The sequence below is a fragment of the Rhopalosiphum padi genome, chromosome 2, assembly GCF_020882245.1.
Source record: "Rhopalosiphum padi isolate XX-2018 chromosome 2, ASM2088224v1, whole genome shotgun sequence".
NCBI classification, from domain to species: Eukaryota; Metazoa; Arthropoda; class Insecta; order Hemiptera; family Aphididae; genus Rhopalosiphum; species Rhopalosiphum padi.
The window spans coordinates 53,978,501-54,005,024 of record NC_083598.1 but is presented as its reverse complement, the minus strand read 5'-3'; the positions used below and the strand labels follow the sequence as shown (position 1 = coordinate 54,005,024).

At 26.7% G+C, this 26,524-nt stretch overlaps 1 protein-coding gene across 2 annotated transcripts in view; it reads right to left on the bottom strand.

Annotated features, from left to right (window-relative positions):
- The window catches only part of LOC132921067 (glutamate receptor ionotropic, NMDA 3A-like), a 130,970-nt gene that overhangs the window by 65,676 nt on the left and 38,770 nt on the right, over window positions 1–26,524 (bottom strand). For both annotated transcript variants that reach the window (XM_060983895.1, XM_060983896.1), the window contains 3 exons: window positions 16,095–16,163; window positions 15,594–15,879; window positions 2,736–2,950 (listed from right to left, as the gene is read on the bottom strand). In XM_060983895.1, coding sequence (XP_060839878.1) covers window positions 2,736–2,950; window positions 15,594–15,879; window positions 16,095–16,159 — 566 coding nt within the window. In that variant the 5' untranslated portion in view covers window positions 16,160–16,163. The remainder of the gene's footprint in view (window positions 1–2,735; window positions 2,951–15,593; window positions 15,880–16,094; window positions 16,164–26,524) is intronic.

Sequence of the window (26,524 nt, the reverse complement as noted above, 5' to 3'; positions counted from 1 at the left end):
TTTAAAATGCAAGTTTAAATAACTGATAAATTACTCGTTCAAATATTTATTTTAATACATCGACATTTTACAAATAATTATCTGCTAAATAATTTACAGTAGAAAAATAGATTTTCATTTGAAAAAAAAAGTTTACATCACTCTTGATGTAGTACACAAAATTTTAAAATAAGAAAATATCATCTTGAAGCATATTTAAAAAATTCCAAAATCAAATTTTGGATAACAAAATTATTTAAGTGAAAAAGGGGTGAGCATGCCTGAAATCTTCCAAATGTTCAATATTATTATATTAAATGTTCTCATCTAATGTGAAATGATATGATCTTTAGAAAATGCATAAAATATGTGCACTGAATACATAAGTCCATGTAAACAATAATAAATTCATTTTTTATTTAAAAATAAATATAAAATTGCAATAATTATATACCATATAAGACCAGAATATTTTTGAATTGAGTACCATTTATTACGTTTTTTTCGTTTATTGAAAAACTATGATTTTAGACTTGAACCATTTCTACCAAACACCGTCCAATTATACACGGGTACACTTAACTATTGTTATTATTATTATTAATGTTTCGTAGGGAAAAAGTATCATCGTTGTTATTTTATTGCTACAACTGGTGATAACCAATAGTGGTAGGTATTACAGCATTTCCGCATACATTTTTAAAGTTAACCCAAAGTTCCACCCGTAATTATTTTCTCAATGAACGGGTTTTTTTATTTTCACTTTTAATTATAATAAAGTATGAACCAGTAGTGTAACTGCGGGTCCTTTTAGCACAGTATATTGTTTGTAGAAAATTAAAATTAAAATTTATTTTATCAACATCAAGCAATAAAAAACAATTAAATATATATATATTAAGAGCTTTATTCTGTGAACATTTTTAATGATAGCTAGCAAAATAGGAAAAAAAATATTAAAATATTATGTAAAAATGTAATGAAAGTTTTTAAAAGGTACGAGAATTAACATATATTGTATTTTATTTGAAAATATAAAAAAAAGCTTACACATCTAAATCTGTTTACCAATTTATTGAATTTTACGTAATTTCACCAATATTATTTCAATAATAAATGTTTTATTTCTAGCTATTCGAATATCTAACAAAACTCAAAAATTCTTATTTTAGAGTTTTTGATGAGAGAAAATACGGAACGGGTTTGAAACTATTTTAGTTAATTTCGTGAAATTGTTACAAATATAAAAATATCTTATCATAAACATTTATTATATTTATTTAAAAATAATATGGTTTCAATAAAATTATCCATCATACAAAATAACAAACGTAAATTTAAACAAAAATTTGTGGTTTAATCTTAAATTGTATATAATTATTTAGGGGAAAAAAGTTTTATTTAACTATAGTTAAAATGCTATTATTATTCTTAAATATGTACAAAAGAGTAAAAAACTCATTTCTCGTATTTAGCTGAAAATTAATTGCGTTCTTAATGCTTAATGGTTTTTTTTTTTTTTTTAAAAAGCTATTTGAAAAATGATTGGATAAACCTAGAATTGTTTTATTCCGAGCCTGCGATAAACGTTGTGTATAAGTGGCAGTGTGAACACTGAATACCACAACATTGCGTAAATAATTTTACGAACGATTTATCGTACATAATAAATTATTATAATGTATACTATTATTATAGATTGTGTGCGTAAGTACCTTCTTTCATTGTTATACCTTCCGTACTCGTGTACGTTATAATTTTCTATAATAATATACACTATATTATGTGGCGTTGGAAATTATTTTTCGATCGAACGATTTATGGTAATTGGGTGTTAGTTCATATGCGAATGAAACTAAAATGTCACGAGAAACGATGAGGTAATATTTTCAGAAAATAAATTATAAATATAATATTACCATAATAATAATATTACATACACGGTCAATTTTAATAACAATATCTCATAGATATTATCGTATCGTGTCTGCTTATAAAAAAAATTAAAATGGACTAGGCAATTTTAATAACGCTATAGAACTATAAAACTAGCTTTTATATATATTATATATTCACATAATATATTAAACAAAATAAACATGAATAATTTTACATAGTAAATTTAATAATGATAATATTAGATAATATTGATGATCACCTATCATAAAAATCAAATTAATGTGAAGAATTCTAATTTTTAAAATATCGTTTTAGTAACTGTCGGCTTATAATCCAGCAATTTAATTTTAAAAACCATATTTTATCGATAGTATAATAATTTTTAAAATTAATAAAAAAACATAAAATATGCATAATATTTAAAAATAAAATACTTAATTTTATTAAGTTAAAAAAATGAAAAAAAAATGTTTTTTTAAGATATTAATAGAAACATTATCCACTTTGAAATTAAAACGATAAAAAGAGTATGTAATAATAAATATGTTCATAATGAAATAAGTTCCTAATTTTAGTTATATTTCACATTGTATAGTATTTGCTACAACGTATGGGAAATTAAGGTTCACATTAAGTGAATCAAATTATGGTGTGTAACATTTTTATACGGTTTACATGTATTAAATTAATGTTCGGTAAATCAATTTTTGTGCTAAAATATAGTTGTATTGTTTAAACAAGCACATTTCAACCCGTTACGTCAAGTATAGTATTCAATAAAAAATTAAAACACAGAATCATGATTGCATCGTTATTATTTAAGTAACAAAATTATAAAACAATATGGATTCGTATACCTGAATAGCATAAGGTCTGACGAGTCGGAAGATATGGGCACTGACGTGTAGCTCAACGGAGCTATGCTTAGCATTGTTCTAACTCTCTCGTCTATCGTTATCGAGTGCAACACGTAAAATTTATGCCATCCGGTGTGCAACAGGAACGATCTGAGCGCAGAAAACAATTCCCATGGCGTGATCGATACTCTGACTACCATATCATTCCAACGTTCCTGTAAAAATACAAATCGTTATATGAAAAATCGAATAAGATCGACCAATGTATATGATGCAAAATTATAATAATATAGTACTACCACCAATGTATTCGATTTGGAATAAAAAGTTTCTTCCCGACAGGACTGGCTAACGGCGGTTATATTAAGAAAATAAACGGGCCCAACGTTAATTTATAAATTGTCTTAGAGATTTATTTTTAAGATTTCAATATATAGTTATGTAGACAAGATTTTATTTTACAGCTGTATTATAAATGAAATTATGTTTGAAATAATTAATATTATACTCGTAGTTGTCAATTTTCAAAATAAATATAATCTACAGTCTGCAACATTATAATTTAATTGCATATTCTGAATAAGAATATTTTAGTAAAAACAAACTACCTATCGACTATTATTTATAAGCACTTAAATTTATAATTGGTGACATATACGTGCACAGTCATTTAATCATCAATAATTTAAACTTTAAATGGTCATGATGTAATTGTATTGGTAATCTATTACAGGTCTGAATACGTTCGTACTTACATTTAGGTATGTATATAGATAAAATATTAAGAATTGATATTATAATATTAACGATATATATCGATGTTTAAAAAAAATATATAATGTATTAATTTTAAAATATAATTTTGAATAAAAAAATAGTATACAAATATTCTTATAAGTAGGTACAAAAAGACATTTTACCAACAGAATGTTTGTTGAAAGTTGAAAAATCTTAATTTACAATAATCGTTGTACACGTCATGTGCATAAAATTAAATTATAATAATATATTCCGAGTATGATTTCTCTTTGGTACTGCTGAAGGTATTCCTGCAAAATGCAGTAAATTATTATTATCCAAGCACAACAATGTAATGTTTACATTTCGACGAAAGTACCTCCGATATCCCAAACTCCCATGGCAAATATCTCAGTAAAGGAACAATATAATACCGATCATCATAATGTAATATACTAAAACATAATAATGCATGTACACGCATAACATTCAAACATTGACCATCACGACTTCATCGGGACAAACAATATTCTCCTCACATTTATAAAAAAAAATTGATACGATTCTTTGTTAAGGATTAAGTCCTATTTTATTTTCAAATTACAAAATAAATCCGATTTTATGTAACTTCTTATTTAAGTTTGAAATTAATTAATGATGTTTTTGATTTTCAAAAGTTCTCATTTTTACAACCGTCACATATAGTCAGAAATATAACAAACACTAAACCCGCTAATTAGTTCAGTTTAAACTTATTAAATCAAAAATAATTTTTGATGAGTACAAATAAGAAGTGATCGAATTTTTTTTAACATTATCGATAACAAGCTAGTATGGTCGATTATAATAATATAATACTCGACAATTATTATAGTGAAATATAGTGTAAATATATAGTGTAATATTATTATTAATAAATATCAATGAAATAGGTATAGTAATTAATAATGGAGACCGTATATTATTGACGGGTCTTGAAATTCATACGTAGACTATACTGTGACTTAATACAAATATAATAAATAGGTATACAAAAGATATTCATTTTTAATTCAACTTATATTAGTAAGTGTTATATTTTACTTATAAATAATACTAATAAGCCTAACCTAACCTAGCCCAGTGGGGACCCATTATACATTATAATATTATATATATATATATTATTTGTAAGTGAATAAAAAAAAATATTAAGCTAGTTTAAAAATTAACTCAGACATTTTTTCAAACTTAATTTATCATGGATTTTTTTCAGACCGACAATAAGGAAAAGTTGAATTTTTTTTTAGATATTTATAATTTAATTTTAAAGGTACCTAAATTCTTTATTATGAGATAAATGAATACATCCATTAATATCTTAATAAGTATTAAGTAAATAAGTTTTATTATTTACTAAAATCCATAGATTAATTTTAACTAATCAAAAAATAATTATCTTAAACTTAAAACTGTAATATTTGATTTATTTATAAATATTAATATAGAGAGAAAGCTTTTGGGAGGAATTAAAACTTTCAAAATCTATTAAAAAAAAAAACTTTCCAGATTCAGATAATTTTTAACTATTCAACTTAAACTAAATTATAGAAATTGTGATTTTCTCTACTTTTTTTTAAAAATTATTTTTATAATGTAACCTTTAGCTAAAATAATAAATGGATGCTAACATTAATATTCAGGAAATGCATATTATATATATTATTCAATATTTCCTGAATCATTTTCCCGGTAGCATCTTCAATAGGTATTGGCTACCTACTATTGATCAATTCTAAGGAAATGTAAATTTCAATAAAATGAGGGCTGGAAATCATCATGACATAATAATAAAATAATTATAGTTGAAAAATCAATGAGTATTGGGACTTTTGAGTACATAAATATAAATAGTTTCAGATTTAAATATAAAATTAAAGTAAACTGATCTCTTAAATAATTCAACGTTTCAGTAAATGAATAGAATCAGAAAATTATAAATCCCATAATAATATTACATTATTTTTCGTGTTATTAGGATAACAACCAAACAAATATTATATTATAATGCACACACGAGCGCGTGCGTGCGGTCGTGCATGTGTAATATTATTTACTTTAATATTTAGATACACATGCACATTATTCTATGGATGAATACGCAAAAACAAAATACACGGTATGTTTGTATAGAGTGTATGTATTTTTAGTTTAATAAAAACAATACAATTTGACATTAAAATGTTTTGTGCTTCTATTATGTTTAAGTTAAATGTACAATAATTTATTGGAACATTTTCAGTGTCATTGGTCATTACTTATTCAATATAAATATATACTTACAAAATATATGTATCTAAATCTAATAATGTTGCCACATTAAAATTATAATGATAATTCGGAACTACACGTTAGCTTATTTTATAAAGCATTATTGTTTCGTTCACTTATAAGTACAATGAATTCTAAATTTGTCTGACTAAACGTACGTTCCTAATCTTCATTATTAATAATATATATTAATGGAAACGTTATAATATAATTAATATTTCAGTTATATTACATAAAAATGATTTTGAGAGACGAGACATAACTTATATACGGCTGTGTCTTAGTCCATCCATATCCCTTAATGTTTCGCTCAGTCAGATAAATATATTTTTATATACTTCTCACTCTAACCCTCTTGAAATTAGAACAACTTTTCTATGTCTTTTCTGACACGTAGTTTGCTGATTCATATTACATAATATGATCGAAATGTTTCAAAATGACATGACAATTTTAAAATGCGTCATACCACCACCTCAGTGACCAATTCGGTTATATGTTTCTCGGATGGATTTCCCATTTAAAAATCTAATCATAATATTATTATCACCGCAAGATTTTCAGATCTCATGCATTCCATTTCTATATTCGATTATTTCCCTATTTGAAACGAATTATTATTATTCCATTTTCGTTGGTCAACAGTTGCTTCCTATACCATTTAGAGAAATTAAACCGCTTATTAATACAATCCTGCGGGCATTTTCACACAGACGATGTAGATTTTCCACGCTTTACACCTAAATATCTATCATACTTAAAATTGTTTTAAGTGTGTCATAGTTCACCACAATTAATATTTATCAAATACTCTCAGCCAGTAAACTGGCCGAGGTTTATAAGGATATTACACGTACACGTATTTTTACGTTGTTTCTATCAACCTGAAACAATATAATATATGTCAAATAATGACCAAAATGTAATATTTTCAAAATTTAGAAACCAAAATTTTATTAAAAAAAAATATTTATACAATATATATATTATATATATACAGTAAAATTAACAACTCCATAATATACAGTCAACCTATTTGTTATACATCTAACGTACGCGGTAAATTATTTTTATTTTCACGTACACGCGGTATTACATTATAATAATGTACGTAGTATATAATAATATTATATTATACACAACGTTCCTCTATTGCGTTTGGCGTTAAATGAAAATTAATGTTACACATGAAATCATTTTCCCCCAGGTATACTTATATGTGATACCTCACTATTTATGAGTCGGAGTCGATAAATCACGCTGTTATTATTTATTTAAACGGAAATGAGTGACATGCGTTACCCACACGCCATCGTTAGTGGTAGCTATAATGCTCCTTCATTAAATTAGATTCGGGCGAGCTGGAAACAATTATTATTCGTGGTCACGATGGAGGTGGTTTGCGTTCGATTTTTCATACAGCGAGGCGTCGGTATTTAAAAAATAATAATACCTACGTCCTACACGTCTCCGCGTAACTCACGCGATTCTATTATTAACAATTTCATTTTTCTCTCAATTTATTTCAACAGTTTAACCACGGTATGCTACTTTTATTTTCACTGAATTTTACATTACGTCAAAACATGGAATTCTGCAACGTTTAATATTATTGTTCTATGCTTATAGACCGAGAATAGATTAATCAATTAGTTCAACTCTTTATCCGACCCGAGTGTTAGACTATAAACTATTTTTATTTTCAATTTGAGTGCAAAACCGACCGTTCTTATCGGGATCGCACATCGACTGACCAATGACCGTCAACAATTTAAAACATGTTTTTAGGATACCGTGCGATAATCGATAGCACTTAGCTACCTATTCAAACGTTTCGATTATTAACGGGTGTACGTACATGTATATATATATACGGAAATAGTGAGTGAGAGGGAGCTAATCGGTAGGCGATTTGGGTGCATAATATACGCCGCAGACGTTAGTGAAACAATATTGCAGCGCGGAGGACCTCTTTCTCTCTACCTACAACTCCGCACGTACATTTCCCATCCCTCCCCCCCAAAACACGTCTCTACTACTCCCCATCAGTAGTCCTCGTATGTCTGTATGTGTTTATATATATATATGTACACTAACAGAACAAGCGGGTCCATTAATTTCCTGGTGAATTCAATTTCGGACCCTCAATACATATATTACATATATCCACGAGCTCGGGCCCGGGTGCACACAAATTACAATAATACACCACACGCGCGCCGTTCTAAACCGCACTTCGACCGACGCACGGTCGACGGTCGTTTCTCGTTTAACTTTGTGCCGTTGTAGTAGTAGTAATATTATTATTATTATTATTATTATTATGCGCTCCCGGGCTAACGTGGCCAGGGAATTGGTCGCGGTGGCAGAGGAGGATAGATGTAGATGGCGTCCGCGATACGCGTACCTCGGGGACGTTTTAAGATTATGCGGCTTATCGATGCGCGACGTGTATAAAGCCTTGGCATCGCGGTGTATGTGTGTCTGTGTGTGTATGATATGTGCAGTGTGCGTATCAGACGCTCTTACCAGATTTATGGTCAGGAATTTCTCTTCTCGTCGCATTTCATCGTCTGCCTAAGTACTATACGTTATGCTTGTATATTGTCTTCTCCTCGTGCTCATTAAAGACCATTAAGGTCCATCGCCGCATCAATAACGTCCCTATATTTCTCCTGCGTTGTCTACCCCAATCATCGAGATAATTTTTTTTTATTATTTTATCTGACCGATGTTTTCTAAGTCGTTTTGAGTCCGGTTTCCATCTTGTTATGTTTTCCGCAGTATCTGCTCGGGTATGCATACACTCCGATACGTCATATTGACCTATACTGTTTTTCATGACTACTTTTAAAACACTGGCTTCTCCACTACATAAACTTCTCAGTTCCTACTTTGTTCTAATATTTTTAATTCGCTTTCTACGTTCGTTTTAATTCAAAAAAGTATTCCCAGAATTTTCCTTTAAAAAACACCCGATTTGCTCTTGTCCGTTTCAGTAGTTATTTAAGTAGCGCACGCATATAGCTTATACCAGGATTCTGTATAATTTTATCTTCGACTCTTTTCAAGTATAATTTTGATTTGAACAGTGTTAACAGTGTTAAAAGGAGCATCTGTGTACAAACATCATTATTTCTCTTATTTATATAATATATAGGTATGTTTAAAGACCAGTCGTTAGAATCAAACTTTACGCACACACGCGTGAAAACTGTTGACGCGTCTTTCGGGCGCCGGTAAAACGTGTGTATGTGTATGTATACGGAAGCTCGCGCGCGTGTGCGTTTAAGTATATTATCTAGTAAATGTGTTTTCTCGCCCTCTTGCGATAAATGAAAAAGGACGTGTTGTGGTAGGAGGCGAGGGTGCGGGTAGTCGTGCGTATAATAAGTTATGCTATTTGAAACCAGCAAAGAAGTTCTTTCTCGTCTATTTGTCAATGTCCCGGCGGCGGCGGAACTGGAGTAGTTGACAAGAATAGTGTTTATATCCCAAGAGCGACGACGTGTTTACGGTTATATTATTTCGGACGATGATATACTATATACGCATATTATACATATATATATGTGTGTGTGTGTGTTATATTTATACATAAACGCAAATGCCGAAAAGTCGAGCCAACTAAAACGCTCCGTCTGCTGGATGAATACGGGCACTATATACCGTATAATGTGTATAGTTTTTAGTTTGTATCATGTATACGTCGTACGTGCGTATCGCCTCTATACGGGTACTCGAGTATGTATTATATGCATAAACAGGGTGATTCGCTTAGCATGCTCATTGTTCACTCCTATTTTTCTTTCCAATAATTCAGTCATTCATTCGGTTTATTATTATTTAAAGGAGATTTTCGACTGTAAATTATTTGCTAAATAATTTTTCTGAAAAGTTTGGCGCATCAAAATTAAAATTTGAATAATAATAACTTTCGAAGTTATTTAACTTTGTGTACTATTGATAATACGTTTGGTGAATACGTTTGGGGGCTAGATAGTTTGAAAATTTTTGTAAGTATACCTAATTATTATTTACCAGCTAGCATATTGTATGATTTGTAAAAATGACCATTTTTAAAAATAAATATTAGATTCAACATTAGATATAATAAATTATATTTTATATTTTGTAAAATCATTTTTATAAATTATTATCCTTAATATAAACGTTTAATCACTATAAAACCATACTATTGTATGTATTATTCTAACTTTAGAACTGAGTATATAAAAATCTTTAAAAAAAAAAAAAAAAATTTTGTGTAACCTGTCACTATTTAAGTATAAAGCAAATCTTAAGAATTTGGATAAATTCCTTATTAAATGAAAAAATATAGAGCACTCCTGTTGAAACACCCTGTATATGCATATAATATAAATAAACAGTTCTTTTACAACACCAACACGTCACATTTATATCCCCTATACGTTTGTTCGCCAACAAAGAGAAAAATCCGCGTTAGCTTTTAAAAAAAATCCATGTAAACAACTAGAGATGACAAAAAGAAAAAGGTCCTCTGTTTTTAAGATTTTTTTCTTATAACATAATATTATTACATTATCTAAAATAATAAATATAATATTATCATATTAGTGACGAACTTTGTTTTTATAATCAATACGCATATCTATTATTATCTCTTGGTCGTGACTAGGTGAATATAACCAATTAAATCTTACTTATTTTTTGTAATTAATATACTTATCATTCGAATAATTAGCAATATTTGCGCTAAATTTACCACAGGTTTTTGACCGGCGGTCGGTGACCACGCTCGACCATAATACCGCAATGTTGGTAATATCAACGCATCCGTTCCTGTGTTCCGGATAACGAAGCCATTACGACGCCGCCGCCGATGTGTTTTTCATCATTCGACGTGCGTGCTCTCGTGCTCCTTCAGCTGCTTTGCCGTTGTCTTTCGATCACCATTATTGCTATTTGCTTTGGTGCTTTTGCTCAGGTTTATTTTCGTGCTCACGAATGAGATTCAGTTAAAGTTTAACTTAGTTCATCCGAGCTCGCGGTATTCTCGTACGTATCTGCAGTTATATACGAGTGATCGTATCGGTCTGTTCAGTACCTACTGTACAGCCAATGCTCGCCATCGCCCATTCAGTTCCGTATTCAATTGTTATCATATACATTTTTTACTTGTTATTTTGTCGCTTTATAATATGTTATATAAATTGCAGTACAATTTTATTGATAAATATCTGTTAGTCCTACTAACGAAGATCACGAGAACCGTTCGTTTGGCGGAAACCGTTTTGCAGTCCGTTGACGAAACAAACAAATTTAATAATCGATCTCAACTAATAGCCTTGTTAAATGGTTTTTTTAAAAGGCTCTCAATTTACTTCTAAGTTTTTAAAACTATTGTAAAATAATGTCTCGAAAAAGTATAAATAAAACAGCCATCACTAGCTTCATTATTGTTGAACCTACAATTGCTCAGTTCAATTATATTTGACTATAAACGTTTTCCGACAATATATGGCGTGCTTTTCCGTCTCACTATAATATTATAAAAAAACTTTCTTTTGTAGTTCTTGAGAAATGGACATAGTACATAAAAACCCAATCAAGTATAGTCACCATATTGTACAGTCAGATTTGAGGAAGTCAATAATTATGATTTTACTATGATCTTAAAATTTTAAAAACTGAACGATAAAATTGTATTAAGTAAATTATTAAAACAATTCACGAAGCAAAAATTTATTTTCCTTTTTTTAAGAAATATAGAAATAAAACATGTTTGCATATTCGTATAATTGCATACGGCTTACAAAATAACAGTGTACACGTATTCCCTGATGTAACAGTAAAATTAAATACAATGATATATTTTACATTTTCGCGTATATCTATGTAATTGATGTTCAAATAACATTCGTCACATTATACAACATGCCTAATGACTATCACGATATATTGAAACAATTAACCGAGTGAGTACGTAGCCATAAATTATCAAATTATGCAATAATTGTCAACATCATCATGTCGAGCAAATTATTCAATCTATAGGTATATTATACTGACATAGATATTGATTTACTTATAAGTTGTAACTTTACTGTATAAATATCAAAATATGTAAGGATAATTTAAGATCACAAATTGTTTGTACATAACATAAACCTAAAAATTATAATTGACTAGACAATATGAACTACAAAATACATTTTAGGTAACTATCATTTAAAATTTAAATTACTTATAAAGCATTAAATTATTAAATCAGTCATATACTTTGTATTTCTATAATTATTCTCATTTATAAAATAACATTTTTTTTCTCGGATTCATAACAATGATATTTAATTATATAACATACAAACAGCAAAATATGCTTTAATTTAATACAAAGCTTTTATCGCTTATTAAATTTGTCAAGCTATATTTTTATTTCCACTCAAGCCCGAGGTTAATACTGTAACTATTATTTTATTTTTTGACAAAACTCGTTAGTAATGTTAACAAAATTGTTCTGCAGCTGTTGTCTGCAATTACAATTTATTAAAACATGTATTATGTTATTATTAAAATTATAAGATAAACAATTGCAATATCAAAAAACATCAATCATACTAAATACATTTTTAAAGTATCACAACTATTTTATTTAATCGATATTAGAATGCGTGAGAAATTGACTAAACATCAAAATAATAGTTTGAATAAAATATCTTAAGTTTTTATGATTATATAAAGTTGACGCCAAAAATTGATAAGTTCGTATATTATTCAAATTAGCTCACACTTATATTATGTTTACCCATACTTATAAACATACAAAGTATTTCCATATAAATAGCAGTTTGGGTAGTACTTCTGAGTGATAGTTATAAATTATCGTTGTTTGCAGTATTATACAAGTACCTATATACATGTGTCATGTTTGCATACTAAATAACTTGACTAAAGTACCTTTTAGAAATTGTGAAACAGTTAATATAATTTAAATATCTTGTGATAAATGTAAATGCGATATTAAAATGTAATACATTTTAAATTTAAATTTACAACTGAATCGAGAATACAAAAGATCTTAAAAAGAATCTCGTAGCAGGGGAGTGGTTTGAACAAATACACAATGGGTGGTTTATACTAAAACTCCATGACGCCGAAATATTAACCTAACAATGAAGAACAATATTTATTTTATGCATAAAGATAATTTCTCTGAATTATATTGTAATATTGATTATGCGTGTTTTTATCGTGTATTTCAATGTACTACGAGTACTAAAGCCATTTTACTAAAAATAAAAATATTAATTCTTATCACTTGATTTATGTTCAAAGGTTAGATATAAATATAATTTTGAGATAGCAGTATTTTGTACAATATATCGACAGTAGAAATATGTGAGTACTGTATTATAATATTAAAAAAATATATATTTTGATAAATTGAATCATATTATGTACAATTTTTAAATTTTAAATCGGGACATATGTTTTGCACCAAACATTATATAATTTTGTAAATTGTACAAACTTTGTCAAACAAAACTTTTTCTGGAAGTAATAAGTTATTCAAAAGTTTAAAAGAAAAAAACCTTTAATCGATTGAAAAAAGATAGAGATTGAACTTCTCGGGGGTGTGTCAAACTTAATAATTAAAAATTAAATAAATGTAACATGAAATTTTATTTTTGTTTTTGTTCAATACATTCTTACATAGTCTTCATTTATGGTATTAAACTTAATTTCCTTATAAAATTAACAATATTTATTTTACTTAAAATTGTTTGAATCTATACACTTGTTCAATTGTAAAACATAGAATTGAATTTGAACGCAGAACTATTTTCAATAATTATAATGGTCTATATATATTCAATTTGAAAAATGTTATATTTTATTAAAATGTAATTCTAAGATTGTCATTTAACTAATTTGATACTATTTTAAAATGTATTATTTCGTGTATAATATTTATGAATATTACTCAGTTGTATAAGTGTTCAGTATAATTATTGTAACTACATATAACTGCACAAATCCATTGATAACTAAGATCGTATCTTATCCTTCTACAATTTATTAACCAATAATCAAACATGTTAGTTGTACAAACATCTAAACGTAAAAGTTTTGAAATTTCGTTGCTTTTCATAAGTCAGTATATCATACATTTATAATGATATAACTTTAAATTAATGTATTATTTATTTATGTACTTATATACATTTTTTCTTTTATAAAAATCTATATACCTACATATTATATATATATTTAGACAGGTACCAACTATTTGTTTAATAAATGCAGTAAATATTAAATAAACAATAAAGAAATAAAAGACTTGGGTGAAATTCGATAAACATTATGAATAATAATCGTAGACATAATATATTATTAACTATAGTATAAATTAAATAATACAAAATAATCTAATAGAATGACATAAGTGCAGAAATAAAGATTAAGTAGATTAAATAATCATTAACAGATAAATAAATAAATAAGTGTTTCATGATTGTGAAAATAGAAATATTGGCCAAGTTCATTTGCCAAATTAATGCATTTACAATTACAGTTTAACAAAATACGCTGTACGACAAAGAAAAAAAATAAATCTACAAAGAAAGGAGGGCAAAAGAAACGTTTGCAAAGCAAGTTTAGTACATGTTCACGGAAAATAAATTAAAGTTGGCTCATATAGTAGTGTAAAACATGTTCGGCGTTTCAAATGAGTTCTGAAACAATAGGTAAAGAAACCGATTCATATAAAATATTTCCCTTGTACAAAGCCTCTACCCAACACAAATAAATCATAATTAATCAAGTTAGATCAATCAAAATTTCACGTGTAGATATTTACTGTTTTCCAGAAAAGTAATCAAACAACGTCGTGAACTTACTAAGAATACAAACTTCCTGCAATTTTTAACCAACCATAATATGCCATATGTGTACACTATTAAATTTTTGTTTGTGACTATTTTTTTTTTTTTTTTATATAATGGTGGTGGTGGCAAAATATGGCACATGCTTATTTAATATTAAAAGCCATCAATAATATTTTTTAATTATATTGTTAAATTTTGTATTTAATAAAAACAATTTTAAATAATAATAAATAGTAACTATAATTATAAAACTTGGTTAGTTTGAACCTTACTACCAAGAAATATTTTTAATTTGAAAAAATGTCGAATTCTATACTACTATTATTTATATTTTACATTAATGTAGTAAACATTTACTTTCCACGGTGGGTGTGATCAGAACAGAGAAATACATTAGTGGATAAAATTAGTAGAAGTGCACATCTGATATTTAAAAATGATTCAATGATAAACTAAAACAGCACACACATTAAAAAAATAAAATGTAATGGGTGAATACGATTAGATACGAGATTATATGAAAATGTTCTTAAATATTTTATGATTGTATATAATTTTAAAAATCTCATCCTGCTATCTAACCTAACCACAAAATATATGTATTACTAGACACGTGAATTTTTTTTTTTAAAACTGAAATTAAAAACGTTGAGCACGTGACCTAAAAAAGGTTTGCAACCCTATATACAATAATTAATAACATTTATACGAGCATCTTCCATAGCGATATATTATTTCTGTACCACGTTACTGTATTGCGATAAAACAGGTAAAAAAAATGAGTATTATTATTTGTATTAAATGTATGGATCAGACACCAGAAACGAGCACATATAGCCATATCGGACGGCATCTCGAGCACCGACAATTGATGACAGTCGATTCTAGATTTAAAACGTGACCTCGGTCAACAAACAGTAAATAAATAGAAACTCACCTGGTCCACTCGTTGCACCGAAGGAAGCCAGAGGACGGGGATCCTGTACTTGGTCGCAGTTAGCGCGGGCATCGATCCTACCGGCTCGGGTATGAGTAGGAGACATGCGACAATCGTCTTGTTCGCCCACAGGTCGAGCACAGCTTCCAGGGCGCCCGTGCTGAACTTGTTGGCCGGCATCTCGGCGTACAGCACCCTAACCGACGGCGGCATCGCTCTGTCCATAGTCCTAGGCAACAGCGAACCCTGATCGTGGCCATGGATCACCGAAACGTACACGTGATTGCTACGCACGCAATAAATATACAGCGGACGAAAATAAAACAAAAATCCAAAAAATCGATTAATTAAAACGGCAATCACGACTTTTCGTATGATGATTATATTAATATAGAAACGACGGACGACGTGATTTCACCATCGTAAATCGTAAGAAAATCAATTTACTTATCAAATAAGAACAAGGTAGGTAGAATATTCTAAATGGTGTGTAATATGTACCTGTGTGACAAGACGAACGGCAACAACGCCAGCGCCGTCATCAACGCCACGAACGTTGACTTCATTTTCCTGTAAACACAAAATAAGTCGTAGTGAGTTATAGCTATAAAATCGAAATATTATTGAAAGACGCCATAATAATTATATGCGACGACCAAACAGAAAATTGTACTATATATATATATATATATATATATATAATATAGTTACATCAACTGATCCGGACATAATGTTATACTTTCGGATTGCTATAGAGTGAATCGGATTATTATTATAGCGTATATGCAAGTACGCATAAAATATTATCAAATCCTTTATGTTTCATCGTACAAAAAAATTTCTTTTAGGTAGTTATTTTTAACCCCGGTAATTATGTTTTGGTATGAATATGAGGTACATTAAAAACGCTGAAAAAATAATTGAAAAATCTAAATATGTGACGTATTTCACGTATTTGATATAAGTAAGAAATCGCATTGAAGTTATTAATAATATTTTAATGCATTTTTTATGAAAGAGTGTAGTTCAATCATATTATATTTTTATAAAACTAAATATTCAATCTATTTTCAGTTAACGTTGATTGCGCTCCATTGTATGCAATATTATATCATTTTGAAAGTTTAGGGAATGTGATTTTTTTCATGACGTAAGTTAGAATTTCCACATGTTTTAAAATCGATTTACAAACTTTAAAGTACCCTTAAGAAATTCTAGAAGAAAAGATAATAATCAAACTATCCAGTTCTGCGTGTACATGAATTACATGCCACTGTAGTACGCACGACTCATAACAGTCATAACCAGATATTATAACTGTAGAGCTGTGGCTGATACATTGCGAACAATCGATCGTAGTATAATGGTGATTTACGATTTATTTATTCATATACATTCCATATATATCGGGAAAAATATAAATAATAATAATGTTTATATATATATCCAATTCGTGTAACATTTATATGTCACACTTGTTAGTTTACCAGAGGAAGAAAATAATATAAATGAAATAAAACTGTAATAAAATCCGTCACATATCTGGTGTCCCTGGAGTCTATAATACGGTGCCTGTCTGTCTTTGATTGATGTTGCACCGTACACAAAAGAATAGAACAGGTACCTAGTTATTCAGACATTCAGCTTCATACAAGTTATATATTTTATCGAAAAATTGGGAATTACAGTAAACATCTGAATAACGTAATAGTATTTTTTTTCCTATTGAATGCTCTATCTATTTTGAATAGCTTAAAATACTCTTTATATGTTCAGTATCTTTAATACAATGTTTTTGAACAAATGAATCATCTCGTATACAATGATATCGTTTTATATATTTTGCTGATTATCTCAATGAAATAAGTTAAACAAAATGTAAGTATGAGTATGTAGTTAAAAAAGACACACATTAATACATTTTTAAAAAAACTTGATATGATTTTTATTTTATTTTTTATTTAAAACAAATAGTTTTTTATTCCATCAAACATTATTGCATTGTAATTATTAAATTATTTTATAATAAAAATTAGGATATAATTGCCTTAAATATATGTACAAAAAATTATTGATTAACGAGTGTAACCTGAGTACACACTGAGTCCAAATGTTTACGAAATTCATTAAAACTATGGAAATTTTTAAATTATTTTGTACTTAAATATTCATAACATTTTAACTTTGATATTCAAGGCTTGAAAACGTAATACAAGATTCTTCATAAGTTTTTCATTGAAATTAAAAAAAAAAAGGTTTTGTGTAAAACCACATACATTTTTTTATAAGCGTTAAGTTAAAATGTTGACATCATCGGATATTTAAACGTATAATAATGATTCGTCCACTAACGATTTTAGTTATTATGTTGTAATTAAAAAAACATAAATCACATGAATTTGAAACTTTTTGCCATTACGTAAATTATTATTTATACACAATGAAATTTCCAAAATATTTAGACTAATTTGAAGTTATGTACACTATAAACCTATTCTCACCGTTTATATGTGGTTATTGACTTTTATATGCTAATAAAAAACAAGTATATGCTATTATTAAAACATAATATATACTATATTTTTGTCAACAATTGTTTAATACGTTATATTACTAGTGAAGCAATAAATTATAAAATATCCTTAGAAAAAGATTATTCAGACACACATGCAGGAAACGCTTATAATCGTTATTCGTGTAAATTGATTTGTAATTGAATTAAACATATCACATCCATCACAGTGAAAATGTGCTCTTAAAATCTACTATATAACCATATAGAATAGAGTGATTTTCCCAGTTTTTCACTTTTAATTTAGCTATATCGGTTAACAATTAGAGAACACATATTTTAAAAGGACACTCTTAAAATCCTTATTTTGCTGATACGACTAAAATGTTGTCGACAACTAACTTGCATAAAGCCAATGGATCAATTCGTTAAGTGTTTTAACGATAATATTTACCTAAAGTATATTTACTTACAGCGAAAACATGTCACTGTAAAACCCAAATCGTAAAATAATGTAAAGCTTGTTACTATACAACTTCACTTAATTTTTAATTTTACTAAACTGACATAAAAACCTATCACGAGACCTTTCAAAATAAATCCCTAAAAAGTGTCTAATATTGTTTAAACATATTTTCAAAAATCAACATTGTACAAAAAGTTTGAAACCAAACAGAACATGTTATAGTTCATAAATACCACGGTGTAGTGTATAATATAAAATATACTATGAAACCACAAACAAACTATCAAGTTTAAAATATTCTATGATAAGAAACACTAACGAACAACGGATACTTAAATTTGCTTGTAATCACAAATAAAACTTCTGATTCTTAGTTAGAACTTTAGAATAAAGATAAAAAATGCAAGAGGTACATTATATTGCTTTTGTTTAAATTTTAGTCCTTTTATTATTTCAAAAATAATTCTAAAGTTAAAATAAATTTGAATATTATCAAAGTTTCACCACAAAATACAAATTATCTATATAGGAGGTTATTTATAATATTTACAGTCAAGTTTTAAAATTGGCAACAAAAGTTCCGAGAAATAATCATTCTTTTTTTATAAAGATTTATAATTTTTAAAGTTATTAACTAAAAGGAATTAGTTCTATTAAATATTGTAAATATTTATTTTATTTTATTCAGAAATGTTTAATTAAATTGTTTTAAAATAATATTGATTATTCCAAAAATACAAATACCTAAATTATTGTTTATGATTAAAAAATGTACGGTATATTCAAAAAATTAATAAGAATAAACAATATATTTAAAGTTCATTAATTTTAACATTTTTATAGCCAAAAATTCATTCATAATATTACAAACGCAAAATGCGATTTTACAAGTAAATTTATTTTCATTAAAATAAGTTATTATCCAGTGGTTCACCCTTTAAAGTGGGTCATCTAAATAAAATAACGACTTACTTCACATATAAAGTATGTATTTAATGTAAGCTTGTTTTATTTTCAAATTTTCCATATCATACAAAAAACTTGGTACCTACCTACTTTAAATTCAGCATTTTCTTTTTTTTACTGTTGAGGTGTATGCAATAAATACTGATTTATATTTATATATTATTTAAATTTAATATTAAGTTATTATATTCGTTTAAATATATACTGAAACATAATTCTATTAAAATACTTATATTGGTAAAAATAAAACTTATCTTATAGTACTTTGAACACAATATCTATTCAACATAAATGTTATTAAAATATGGGTGATCAAAATGAAAACAAGCTATATCCATATATATAACTGTATTATAATAATGTTTATAGGGGAGAACTATTTTTAGATTAAATTTTCTGTTTATAATTGAGTTACAAAATAGCAAAGGTATAAAGGAAATTTTTGAAGAAAAACAATATAAGTTTATACTGTTTAGTAGTAATAATGATAGATTTTCAAATGTACAGTACCTATGTTCTTCACAATTTAAAAATTGTGAATAAAACTTCTTTGGTGCTTTAGTTACTAAAATTTGGTATGTTTATTTAAACATAGATTGTCATTAAACTTAAAGATATTATTAATAAAAAATAAATAAAAAGCAATTATCGAATTATCAAAGAAAACTTCCATCTTCCACGTATTGGTATTGTGCTTTATTTGATGCTATAAAATGCATAATGGTTAAAACGTCAGAAACTTTTTTTGTCGACAAATTTTTTAGAGGTTTTTGAACAATGCTGAGAAAATATTACTTAAACACATATACATATCAACCACTAAAAAAAAGCCGAGATCCAAAATCGATAAGACATAATAGCATATTATCTGCACTCGGTGAGAATATTCTTATTTTATATACATATTTCCTTATTTTTCTAGGGTTGCTTCCGGACTGTTTTATGTTATTATTAATGATGTTGCGTTAAGGTTGAGTAAAACTATATCATCGTATTCATACAGTGAATTTTTACGTGGTTACCTTTGTCCACCAACCACATTTATGCAGCACAGCTGCTATAAATACACATAAGCTTATGCGGTAACGTAGGCACACATAATATATATTTACTCATATCTAAATACTGAAATAGGATAAAACCGCGAGGATTATAGTTGGAGGATCTGAATTCGGCACGAATCAAGGCTTAAATCTACTTCACCAACCCTCTAAGGAATTTTTCTTTTTGTAATCTATATGTTTATTCTTGTTAAAACGTAAATAATATTCAAAAAAATGTGTAAAAATTATTATTAAAACAGTTATACGTAATAACTTAAGAGTTAGAATTCTGACAATAAGATAACGAGGTTAGTTAAGTGATTGCTGTTTCTGATGATCGATAGTTGTTATTATAATAGTTTTACACTTTTAAGATATTTTTTATAACAAAAATAACGTGAGACTGCTTGGAGTGATCCACGACCCACGTAGTGGTCCTAGTTGCGGCAAATAAAATTGTTTTACCCTGTGACCTAACCTAATGTGGTTTTCTATAATATATACTATGTAGAGGAATAACCTCGATTTAAGTTATCTGAGTGAAAATAGCTAGCAAGTGACCAGGCCCGTTATCTGGGTATTTGTTTTGCACAATCGTTTTTTTTTTAAAATATGGAAATATCCAGATTTCATAAAGAAAAAAACAATTTTAATAATAATATGTTGACGTGTCGGCAAAGCAGATTTGTTGCCTTATATCCGCATAACATATTGTATGAATCTACTTACCATGTCTTTTGACTCTAGGTCTGTGATGGTTTCGATAACCTCCCACACGCGAATTTCGTTCATCGTTTATTTTTTGAAGTACACACGTACGGGCACCTTTTAATAATTACATATTGTAATATTACTTTATACATACATAATAAGTTTGCTATATTATATGCTTAGTAGGTATATTATTATAGGTATCTTCGAAGCCACGATCGACCGCTCAGTGAATGTTTGGATTTGAGTGCAAGCGCGTGTCCACTGCCAAATTTAGTCGCTGAACCAATGCACCTCTGCTCTTACTGGGTTTTCCGACGATAACACACTTTTCAATATTATGTTATACCGATTGATTTAACAGTGCGGACCGTAAAACACTACGGGGCTTCCGATGATATTGTTTTTGTTTCTGGAGACGTAATTTATGGTACAAGACCAATATAATAATATAATGTTGTATATTATTACTTATACGAGACAATAGCTATTAGTGTTATTATTATATTAATAACTCGAATTGTTTCACCCAGAACAAAGTTGAATGGATCCTATAATATACAGCGTGTATACGATAATCATAATGAACATGGTGTCAGGATATGTCCAATCTGTCGTGATCTTGCAACGTTCATTAACGATATCCACATTATTTTATGCACCACACAAACATTGAAATATGTCTAAAATTTAAACTCTGCAATTCTTTTAAACACAATACCTTACTACTGAATACTGTTATACATATATGCATAGGTACTATCAACAGAGGGCTATACGGCACACAACCTCGGTAAATATCTCGTTAAATACATATTATATAATTTATATATTATATTATAATATAATAGTGTGTCAATAAATAAAATATAATAGTTAATCTGTTTTAAATTGTATTTGAAATTTAATTTTTGCAAACTATTACTGATTTTTACGATTCATTTTAATTCGTGTTATTTCAATATTTGTGTTAGCTTATTTAGAAAACTTTTTTAAGTATAAAAAATATATAACACTAAATTCAAACATCCAACGGCTGTTTATTTTGGTGCTCTTATCAACAAACATTCCAATATAATTAATTTTATCTGCAGTTTTATAATCAATACTATTTAAAATGACCATAAACTAGAATTAACTTTTCAAGTTCTAAATGAACAAAAAAATAAGTTATACGAATTGCCTACTTCAAGTTTTTTTGAAAACATAAAAGTTAAAAAATATATACGTAAAAGTAACCATTCAATACAATAATAATGTACATAAATATCAAATTTAAATAAAGTATCAAGAAAAAAATAAATATAGAAGTATATTATACCATTGATCAAATATGCAGTATATTTAATTGATGTTTATGCTTATTTTTTACGTATGACAATAATAAGTTTTTAAGTTATATCACTTTACCATAATACTATTGATAATTAACAATCCTTTTCAGATATATCTATAGTACATTAAATAGAAGAGAACAAACTTTCACATTTAAAAATATAAATTTTTTTTCGAGATTAAAACAGTTTTTTTTTTTTAATTTTTTTAATTGTAAACTTCTTAATAATATAATTCGTTTGTTCTAATTATAAAATAATTATCAATCAAATGTATTATTATTAAGAAAATCTTTACACAGCTCTAAATAATTAATCAACATCGACGAAAATACGAAATCCTTTGTGACAAATCCTCAATTATCAGCAACATTGAATCTTACACATATAATTATAATATATTTTAATTCAAAATAAATAATGGAATACTGTTAAATTTATATTCATTATAAATTTCTGTTATATTAGTTTTTTAATTCATATATGTATTATTATATCATATGCTCGCTTGATCATATTTTGAAAATGTATTACTGTTAATCGTATACTATAATAATCTAACAATAATAATAATTTCTTTATTTATGGAAATAAATTCTTAATACATAAAATAAAATTTATAATAATATGTATATAAATATATATAACGCGTAATATTATACTAGTAAATAAGGAATATATAGAAAGAAAGATCCATATAGATAGATATAAAAAACAATATATAAATATAAAATAGCTATGTAAACTTAAAAATGAAAAATATAAAGATATATGAATAACATAATAACTAACCATGAATGCATTTGAGTGATAAACGTAGGACGAAAAAAGAAAAAGAGGAAATAATACGATAAAAGTTAATTAGATCAAGTATTTGACAAATTTAAAAGGATTTTAATAAATAAATCTAAACCCTTAGTGGAATTACCTGCAAACATTAACATATTTTCAGGATAATATAGCATATAATTTAAAAAAGTAGAAGAGAGATAAAAATATATTGAATAATTTCTTCAATTAGATCGGTTTATACCAAAAATTTATTCACTCGAGAATTTCTGGACAATCAGCAATATTATTTAATAGTTTATACTAAAAATTAGAGTTTAAGATATTAAATCTTTTATTTAGAGAAGGTTTCAATTATAGTATCGTACCCAGAATGTTGAACTCTTTTATAGTGGAGTTTATATAATAAGTATCTTAGAAATGTATTCTGGACAGCAGATAAACTTTAATTTTGAATGATATTGTTAATGCGACAAATCAAAGAAGAATAGTCAAAGTGAGATCGAGATAATACAGAATTTTAAGGGAAGACTTGTCACAAAAATCTTTGCACATACGTTTTAATAAGCCTAGTGTAGTAGTGTCTTATATGATTTACTTCTTAAATAATTAACATGACAACTGAAGGAAAGTTTAGAATCAAAGAAAACGCCCAGGTCTTTAATTACATTATTACATATCAAATTTGAGTTATTTAATGCGTAATTAAAAAATAATGTATTTTTTTTAAAAATAAAATACAATAACAGCACATTTATCAATATTCAAAGACATGTCATTCTTATTACACCATTGATAAACGCTGTTTAAGTCATATTGAAGTGTTAATGCGTCATCAAGAAATTTAACAATATTATAGATTTTGGTGTCGCCTGCAAGTAAGAGACAATTTTAATATTTTAAAGTTTTATTTATATCATTTATGAATAAAGAAAATAATAATGGTGATAAATTATCAGCCTGAGGGGCGCCGGATAAAATATCAATTTGATCAGAAATATAATTTTCTTATTTTTACGATTTAAAACTGATTGTTAATGATAAAATCATAAAAATCATAATTACACTAGATAATATTTTGGTATTGGTACATTCAATTTAGTTTTATTTATTTTACTAGGTAAATTATTTAATATTTGTATGTAAAACAGTTAATTCTTTAAACAAATAGTTATGAGTAAACAATTATTTAGTTTATATATATTATACAATGTTTGAAGTATAAACTATTTCTTACTTAAAATAATCAATTTATTTTGATTTTGATTTCTTATTTAAACCTAACTTAATCAAACTAAATTTACCCTTATTATAATTCAAGTTACCATTTATTTTAATTATTACTCCTTTAATCTTCTTCATAATTGTTTTCATTAACAAGCTACAGATGCTACCAAAACGAATGAAATTCGTAAATTCCTTTCCTAACCTTGCAATATAATTAGTAGATTATAATTATATGAAACTTAAAACGATTTAACACAATTGCATTGTTATTTATTTAATTTACTGTATACATATATTTACTTAATTACAAAACAATAATATAATTTTAGGAACATTATTTTTTATTAAGTCCACGCCTAAAAATAATTATAATATGATATTTTAAATAGTATAAAATAAGTTATAACTTATATTTAAATTAGATTATCTCCAAAGATTAAAGTATAAATGTTTGTATATGTATATATTAAAAGAATATCTTTAAAAAATATTTATTAAATATCTTACATTACTTATAATTCATAATATCTTAAGTTTGAAAAATACATAAGAAAGACCTCAATTATATCGTAAAGTCTAATTTTATAAACTAATATGTTTATTGCAAATAATTTACTATAGATACTACTGGAGTAATACTTTAATCTATAGAACATAGTGTAGAAATCTTGGAAACTTGAATGTTTAAATGCTACTAATTATGCACCGGATTAAGAGCTTCGTAATTTAAATTATTCATGGACTTTCAAAATGACATTTCTTCTTGTATAAGTTACGGTTCATGGAGAAATGATATAACCCTAAGTTTCTGTTTTCGAAGTATAAAATACAAAAAAATTGAATATATTTAAATGTTGAATTACATTCATATTAATTACAATAAATAACACCATAAAAACCATTGTTTATTTAAACAATAAAGAAGTTCTGAAAGTAAAACTATGGATTTCAAATTTGTATCAAGTTAAATTTGATTTTATATGCATCCAGTTAACTGGCTAGTACCTAGTAATTACATTATGCTAATTGATATTTCCAAATAATGTTGAAAATATTATTCTTCAATCAAATTAAAAATGCAAATTTTTAAGAAAGATTTATTTAATAACCTAAATAATAAAGTGTGTATGTATTCTACGATTAAATAGTACTTTAGATGCTTTATATTTTATATTCATATGACTAATTTTAAAATTATGATTCTTAAAAATATAAATTATACAGATTCCTGACGGTTAGTTTTTCTATGCAAAACGTCATAGAAAATTAACTTTGATTTTTAAGTAAAAATATTAAAATTAGTGTATTTTTTTTAATATTGATAAAAGTTATTTGTAACATAATTTATATACATATATATATATATTCAATAAATGTGAATGGATAAATAACGTTTATTATATATTTAATAATAATATTGAACAACGATAAATTATTATACTTGTTAAATTAAGCTACCATTAAAAACAAAATATTTAACTAGTTCACACGTGTATTGAAACTTAGTAGTAACATTTAAGACGTGACGTATACATGAAAAACGTTAAATGACGTAATTTTCTGAAATTAGGATGAATACAGTAGTTCACCAAATAATTCCTTAAATGGTCAGTTATAAATTTTAATGGCAGGAATAAACTTATGGGTATTCGTCAAAATGTCTATACCAACGGTTATCAGACTTTTTTTTACGTACCACTTAGGTAGATTATCAATCAGTTGCGTATCACTAATATCTAAAAATAGAACGATCCTAATTCCAAATTGTACAGTAAAATACATTTATTTTAAATAATCAGATAGGAAAATACTACAACTACAGTATAGTTATTTTTTATTTATTAATTTTTTTAAATAAAATATAAATTAAATAATTTAATGGG